Below are 7,776 nucleotides of genomic sequence, written 5' to 3' on the forward strand. Positions count from 1 at the left end.
CTCCATTTTGGTTTTGAATGAATGTTAAATGATATAGCCCTGATTAATAAATGATTGTAATAGGTTCTCATCTTTCTTAGTATGCCTCAATGACTAAATCATTTTGAGAGTTTCAACTCTGTCATATTTGTGAGGTTTTTTTCTGAAACCATTTGTGGTTACAAAGTAATGACAGGGTTGGTTGACAAAGCTAATTAATATATCATAACATTTGTAATGAAAAGACAAAATAAATATTTATTTAAACAGTGGAATCAAAATATACAAATGAAAATGTGATAATATTTACAGTTTCAGTAATAGATTTAAACAAATATACATAACATCTAGATTATATTTACATAACAATAGCTGTCACATTAGCAAGAATGCAAATGAAAGTGTGTATAAGCTTAGTCATACTTTACTAGATTTAAAGCAAACATCCTGTTATATATATATATATATATATATATATATATATATATATACGCACACACACATGCACATACACACACACACTGTCTGGATAGAATTGTTGTTCTTTAGTTATAATTATATGTTAGATTTGCAGCTGATCATGTATGCACATCTACCAAACTACCATATGATAAGTGTAATGCTATTTTCTATTAAAGTACTGGGTATATATAAATATTTTCTAATTTAAGAAGGTTTTTGCTGTATTTTGTTTATATGGGAGAGCTTTTTCACCCCTTTCTGTACTGCTCACTCTAAACATACTACTTGAACCATAATGTTGCAAATCAAGCAGATTATACATGGGGCACGTGGATCCCATAAGTGACTTAGAAGGTCCTTCCTTGGATTTAGGGATCCATCAATGTTCTTAGAGAGCATTGGAAGACCTGCTTACATGCTTGCATTGGAGTTTTAGATCACAGTTTCTGAAAACAGGTCTAAACAATAAAGTCTGCATTGCTCTAGTACCAGCTGCAAGCCTGGTAGGCACCTACTGTATATTAGTTTAACACAGAGACCTCCACCATTGATGATGTCATTAGCTCTAGAAACCACAAAATATAATTGTTAATTTACCTTTCCCACAAAAGATTAAAAGGTGGTCGCAATTTCGCATGGTTGTAATGAGATTGTCGGACTATAATTGGATTCTTGGTGTCCTCTGGATAGTCTGGGAGGAGATAGTGTGGCTCCTCTGTTTCCCAGATCCCGTTTGAATTCCCTGTGCATTCTTTTATCCGGTATGCTGTTGATATGGTAATAGGTGTCTTTAAGTGTATAGTTGGGTATATGAAGATTAGGTACTCTGGGGTGATAATAAGGGTTGTAACAAGTGGGAACTAATGAATACGACATTGAATATCCCTTTTCATATTGTGCTGTAACATTTCCAGCATAGGGAACTTTATTGCTTTGATGGCTGTACTGACTTTCTGTCCCTTGATATATTGCAGAGTTTCCAATATATGTGGAACCTTAAACAGAAAAGAAATCAGTGTTATTCTTATGTAATAGAATTGCAGCTGTAATGTAATCAAACCATAGGTGTAATTTAATCAAATGGTCTTAAAATAGATGTTTGTAATATTTGTCCACATTTTTATTGAACCTTAACGTATAAATTAAATTAGAGGCCAAACTTTAAGCTACAAATACAGGGATAAAGAAGATAAGTTATAAAATACTACATAAAAAATTGACTCCCTTATTTCTGCTCTACAAATATTTCTAATTTCACATTGTTCTCTCATTAAACCTTTAATGCATATTGATCCAGTATCAAAAATATATGTTTTTATAATTGGCTTGCTATTTTTACCTATTAAGGTTTTTAAGAGATGCAATGTCAATTGAAATGGGGCAGGATTCATTGATTACACTTTTATTTTAACAGTGCTGCAGTGTGAGTGTAAAGTGAAACTAAACTGCGAACTTTAATTTCATGAAACATATTTACAAACGTTACATTTTGCAAACAATTATCATGCCAGATGCCATTTTGTGGAGTAGTTGAATGTAACTATTTTTGGTTAAAAGGGCTCTTTGCATCTTTCAATAGGGCTTATGGTGCGTACACACGGGACGATAAAAATGCACGATATGAACAATAATGATATCGACCATATCTTATCGTTCAGATCGTTAATTTTTCTGGTGCCTACCAACCCGCAAATGCTCAGCGATGCGCGGACCCGAATGGACGATAACGATATCGACCATTGCCCGTGCATGCAGGCCAAACTGGTCGATGACCATCAGGTTACATAGGGACTGGGTCACTGGCGCGTCGTGAGTGGATCGATAACGATCATCCGGCACACCGGGAAGGTACAGGACGATCAGTCAGCGATAGCGTTATCGCTGACTGATCGTACTGTGTGTACGCACCAATACAAATAGAAAGCCTGGTGTGCTTGACAAACAACTTTTATTGGTTACAATTAAAAGCTACTAGCATTGTTACAACAATATCAAAATAGGGACACACATGCAAAAGTAGAAAACAAAATCACTCTATAATTAGAGAATAACCATTCTCGGAATAACAAAGCATAATATGTAATGAAAAATGTCTGATAATATAAGACTAGAACACCTTGTAACCTACAGTAGCAAAATAAAGAGGTATAGGTGACGGTGTGAGGTGAATATGAGGTGAGTTATCGCCTATTGCTTAGGGAGGTGATAGTGAGGGAGGGTGAAATGTGAATGACAGTAGATGTGATAAAGAAGTAATAATGTGTCATTAAAGTGGCACCACAAACCACATATATATAGGGCTCTATCCAATTAGCCACAAGGCCCCCGCAGAGCAAGTCATTGCAGCTGTAAGCCGCACTTACGGTACCACCGGACTCGCAGAACTTTGATCGCAGCTCCATAATGTTGCGTACAAAAGTGTGTGAGTCTAGCATGAGAAGGGGCTGAAGGGGTACGAGTTCAGGTGTTGTTGTCAGTACTTGTACGCCGTTGCAATGTCAACTCGCCCCCTTCACGGGTAATTGGATTGACCCCAGAATATTCAATTTATATAATGTAAAATAGTAATGATCACAGTCTGGGAAACTGATTTCTATGAGGTGTTGCAGGAGCTAGGCTACGGATCTCTCTCCCAAAGATATCTATGCTAAGTTGACCATAGGCTGTAAATTGTATATATATATATATATATATATATATATATATATATTTATTTTACAATCAATACACTGGGCTAAATTAATTTATGCATTCATTTTTATTAGTGCATTTTTAGCATGAAGATAAGTGGAACAAATGGAGAAGACAATAGTGTATTCTATATAATTAGTTGAAAAGTAGAAGTGTGTATATGTATTAATATAAAAAGTTGCAACAATAGTAACAGTCTTTGTTTGATACAAAAGAAATATTAGCAAACTCTATGCGATACTAGAATTAATATGTTATGCATTTGTGTTATGTGAGTATCTGTATTGCAGTGTTTTCCTTTTAATAACTCTTACTGAGGTGCAAAAACAAAGTACAATTATAAAACGAATCTGCTTGAACTTCAACTTACTGGTTGGTTTCTTCATTGTCATGCCATAGTCCTTCTTCCCACTTTCTCCACTGATGTCAGAGTCACTGTCATTGAAGTCACTGTCTCCTTTGCCACTGTCCTTTGTACTACACTGTTCCATATGACAATTCACACTGGAAAAAAAAAGTAATTTAACTTTCAGGTTATATTTATTTAAACCCCAAATTAAATTGGCAACAGACAGGTAGGGAGGGCAAGGTTCTAGAAAATCAATGCATGCACTGTAGCTAGCAGCATTTTCTAACTAGTTTGACATCTAGCCATGCTACGGTATGCGGCCTATTCACAATTTTTGAAATGTGATTTTATCATACAACATTTACAAATATTCCAGAATTATTTTATACCAGTTAATCATATTAATATGAAGAATATATATAGCCTCTAGCAATTCTAGTCTCTCTAAATATTAATTCTTATATGACGCCACTAGTGTAATGATAAAATATCACTTTTAGTAAAAGGTTCTAGAAAAATAAATGATTAATGCTCTTGATAACTGTAGTTCTTTGTATTATATTTACCTTAGGCTCCTTGTAGTGCTATCTCGGTCCAAACTGGATGAATGATATGATTGTACAGAATCTGATCTCTGAAAAAAAAATAATAACATAAGCATACACAAAAAATGCTAATTCATCAAATACCTCATCAGCACAATACAGATATTTAAATTACCATGAGAACAGGCCTGAAGCAGAGTCATAAGCAAACTTGAAACAGGAGCAAAACAAAAAAAAGAGATTGCACCATTTGTACCACTTCAATTGCAATACGGTTTATTCCAAGAGCAATTGCCTCTTTTTCTTTTTTGCTCTTTTTTACTTGCTCCTAATAAAGCCCCATGTGTAAAAGGTAAGAACAACCATCCAATATACTTATTAAATACTTAGGAGGGCTTGATCCACTCAGCCGAGATGATCTTGCGGGTGCGAGTCATCGCGGCAATGGTCGCACTTTAATGCAGCCCGAATTTGCATGAAAGTGCTCACAGGCCCATAGGGCTCAGAGCAAAATTATGCGAATTTCAGCTTGGAGCAGGCTGTGAGGGGTGCGAGATGTGGTGCCTTTGCCAATGTTTTAACGCCGTGGCAATGCCACATCGCACCCTTGGCAAACAATTGGCTTGAGCCCTTTGAATATTTTATGAACTTATATACTGTTTATATTAATTATTATTATTATTATTATTATTATTATTATTATTATTATTCACTATACTATAATCATACATCAGAAATTATACACATTATTACTTTGCTAGTGTAAATATACCGCACTGACCATTGTAGTAGGTGAAATATGGAAATGTAATACATAAAATTTATTGCTATGCACTTTAAATCCCTGAGTATATCTATATGAACCATATAAAAGTATTACTTACCTTTGAAGCAGTCTGGATGTCCTTGCCATGACCTGTGCTGGATGATGTACTGCCATCTTCTGACTCAGTGTTGATTGACAGCTGACAAGAGTCAGACTGAGACATCGAAGAGTTGGATAAGTTAACTTTAGTTGGAGCCGTCTTGTTTAGTAGCTGGTCTTTTACTTCTTTTGTCCTTTGCTGTTCAGGATCTAATTTAGAATTACTGGATTTCCCTTTACAAGAGCAGGCCACAAATAAAATGGCAAAAAGAAGCAAGGAGCAACCCCCAGATAATACTGCAATGAAGATAATTGACAGGTCCTTCTGCTGCTTTTCTTCTGCAGATGATTGCATAATAACTATCTCTACACTGGATGGTAGCGAGTCTGTCAGAGTTAATTTTATAGTAGCATTGCAATGCAATGAAGGCCTTCCATTGTCCTGGACTGCAATTACAATACTGAGGTCCTTAACATGTAAAGAATCAATTTTCCTGGTTAATGATAATTCCCCAGTCACTCTGTTTACAGCAAAAAGTCTCTGGGTGTCTTGTACTATAGAGTAAAACAGCTGGGCGTTCAGCCCATCATCCTTATCTATGCCTTTCATCTGCAAAACTAGATAATTTTCTGGAGCAGTGATTGGCAGTGTTATTTCAGCAGAGCCATTATCTAGCACAGGGAATGTAATAACAGGTGCATTGTCATTTTCATCAATGATTTTGATTTTAATCTGTGTACGAGTTGAAAGTCGTGGTACACCATTGTCAGCAGCCTCTACTTCAAAGTCCAGTTGTTTAAGCTTTTCATAGTCCAAAGACCTCACAGCACGTAGTACACCTGACTCTAGATCAATAGCAACAAATGTAGACAGGGATTGTCCCATTATTTTTGCATCAACCAGTCTGTAAGATATTTTGCCATTGAGTCCAAAATCAGGGTCTCTGGCCACCACAGTGGTGATGTAAGCCCCAGCAATATTATTTTCCAGAATAGACATTTCATATATTTGCTTAGTAAATTCAGGAGCATTGTCATTTTCATCACTTACCCTGATAGTGTACTGCTTTATTGTTTTCAGTGAAGAGAACCCTAGATCTTCAGCCACCACAGTCAGGTTGTACTCTGCAATCTTCTCCCGGTCTAGAGGTGAGGTGGTGACTATCATGAAACTGTCCCCATAGGCTTGCTGTAGCTTGAAATGTTCATGCCCATAGAGTGTACAGTGAACTTGGCCATTTGGGCCAGAGTCTCTGTCTGTGGTGCTAATCAGTGCCACAAAGCTGTCCTTAGCTGCTGCTTCAGTTATGTAGGATATTCCTTTTTTCACAGAAGTCAGAGGAGTGATAGTAATAGCTGGGGCATTATCATTCACATCTATGACATGGACAGTTACTTTACAGGTAGCTGTTAAGGGGTTAGAACTCATATCCTGAGCTTGTACATCAAACACATAGGTTTGTTTAGTTTCATAGTCCACTTTACCTTCAAGAGTTACACTGCCTGATTTGGGATCAATTTTAAAGAGATGACATACCTCTGGAGAGACTTGAGGGCTGAAGCTATAAACTATTTCTCCATTTACCCCTTCATCAGGGTCAGCTGCATTCAGGTCCATTAAGACGTAGCCTACAGGAGCATCCTCCATTATGTCCACAGAAACAGAACTCTTCTCAAAAACAGGGCTGTTATCATTGACGTCTAGGACACGAACTTTAACCACTGCACTCCCTGAAAGTGGTGGACTTCCTCCATCCATAGCCACCAGTTCCAGGGTGTATGTTGACTGCTTTTCTCTATCCAGTTCATTTATGAGTATCAAATCTGCATATTTAACCCCATCCGCTCTGGTCTGCACATCAATACTAAATTGACTATTAACTGAGATTTCATAGTTCATGATTGAATTTGTTCCAATATCTTCATCTATTGCTATTTGCAAAGGAAACCTTGTACCCACAGGTGAATTTTCAGAAAAGTCCACGTGTATCTCAGAGCTGGAGAAGTGAGGTCTGTTGTCGTTAATGTCTTTCACCTCTAATTTCACATTAATTAGCTTCAGCTGATCCTTGGAAAAACTGACCACTTCCAGGGCCAGGATACAGTTTAGAGACTGCTGGCATATATGTTCTCTGTCTATCTTCTCCCCAATACTTAGCTGTCCGTCACTTTCCTGGACTAGAACAATGGAGCTGTTAAACTGCTTCATGAGATGAAAATTGCTCGCAGGTTTGTCTGTGGAGTTAAACATAAAGTGGTCTGACAAAATGGCAATTACTGTTCCTGGGGCTTCTTCCTCATAGATGTAGTAATGAGCAATTTCTCCAAAAGACAGTGAAGTCATCAGGCCCAGCAAGAGTACTGGCAGGAATCTTAAAAGTTTCAACATTTTCAGTCCTCCTCTTTTGATTTTCAGCTATTCAAACAGCAAAGTGAAAAGTCTTGGTCCTGTTTCTTGCAGAGGAAAAAAAGTAGCATCAATGAAGTCCGCCAGCTGTGAAATCACTCAGCACAATCCTGTTAAGTGGCTCCTGTGTTCAGGACTGGAGAGTGTGGATAACTGCTTGGCCCCATCTCTTTCCTCAGGTTATATGCTCAAGGATATGTAAATTAACCTCCCCCTTCACCAAGTTTTTGTGTCTCCAAGACAAATGGTCACTGAGGCTGAGCAAATGAGGCTGTCATTAACAGAGATCTCAGTTGGAGGCCAACTAATATACAGTTATATTTTGTGACATCTCAACAAACCCATGTTCTCCTAGAATACAAGTAATCTGCAAATGTCAAATGAAACAGAATACATAGAAAACTCAATAAACCTATGCTAGAAACTAGATTATATTAAGGTTGCAATTTATTGTAAATATTGTTGCTAAAAAAGTAAT

The 7,776-nt window shown here is 37.0% G+C and overlaps 1 protein-coding gene across 1 annotated transcript; it reads right to left on the reverse strand.

Moving 5' to 3' along the window:
* Positions 1 to 478: 478 nt before the first annotated feature.
* On the reverse strand, positions 479 to 7,280 carry LOC148543192 (protocadherin-8-like). Its single transcript, XM_088475975.1, has 4 exons — positions 4,911 to 7,280; positions 4,048 to 4,115; positions 3,503 to 3,636; positions 479 to 1,436 (listed from the first exon to the last, which is right to left on the reverse strand). The coding sequence occupies exons 1-4, from the start codon at positions 7,278 to 7,280 to the stop codon at positions 1,054 to 1,056; spliced, it is 2,955 nt and encodes a 984-aa protein (XP_088332101.1). The 3' UTR covers positions 479 to 1,053.
* Between the last annotated feature and the right edge of the window lie 496 nt (positions 7,281 to 7,776).

This window comes from Taudactylus pleione, unplaced genomic scaffold (assembly GCF_031769625.1).
Source record: "Taudactylus pleione unplaced genomic scaffold, aTauple2 ptg000005l, whole genome shotgun sequence".
Lineage (NCBI taxonomy): Eukaryota > Metazoa > Chordata > Amphibia > Anura > Myobatrachidae > Taudactylus > Taudactylus pleione.

Excerpts from the sequence above, each read along its gene's own strand:
- LOC148543192 (XM_088475975.1), bottom strand. The coding sequence starts at position 7,280 with ATGTTGAAACTTTTAAGATTCCTGCCAGTACTCTTGCTGGGCCTGATG. Across the intron at positions 3,637-4,047 it reads AGCACTACAAGGAGCCTAAG|TGTGAATTGTCATATGGAAC; the intron begins GTAAATATAATA and ends TTTTTTTTCCAG. Across the intron at positions 1,437-3,502 it reads GACAATGAAGAAACCAACCA|GTTCCACATATATTGGAAAC; the intron begins GTAAGTTGAAGT and ends TTTCTGTTTAAG.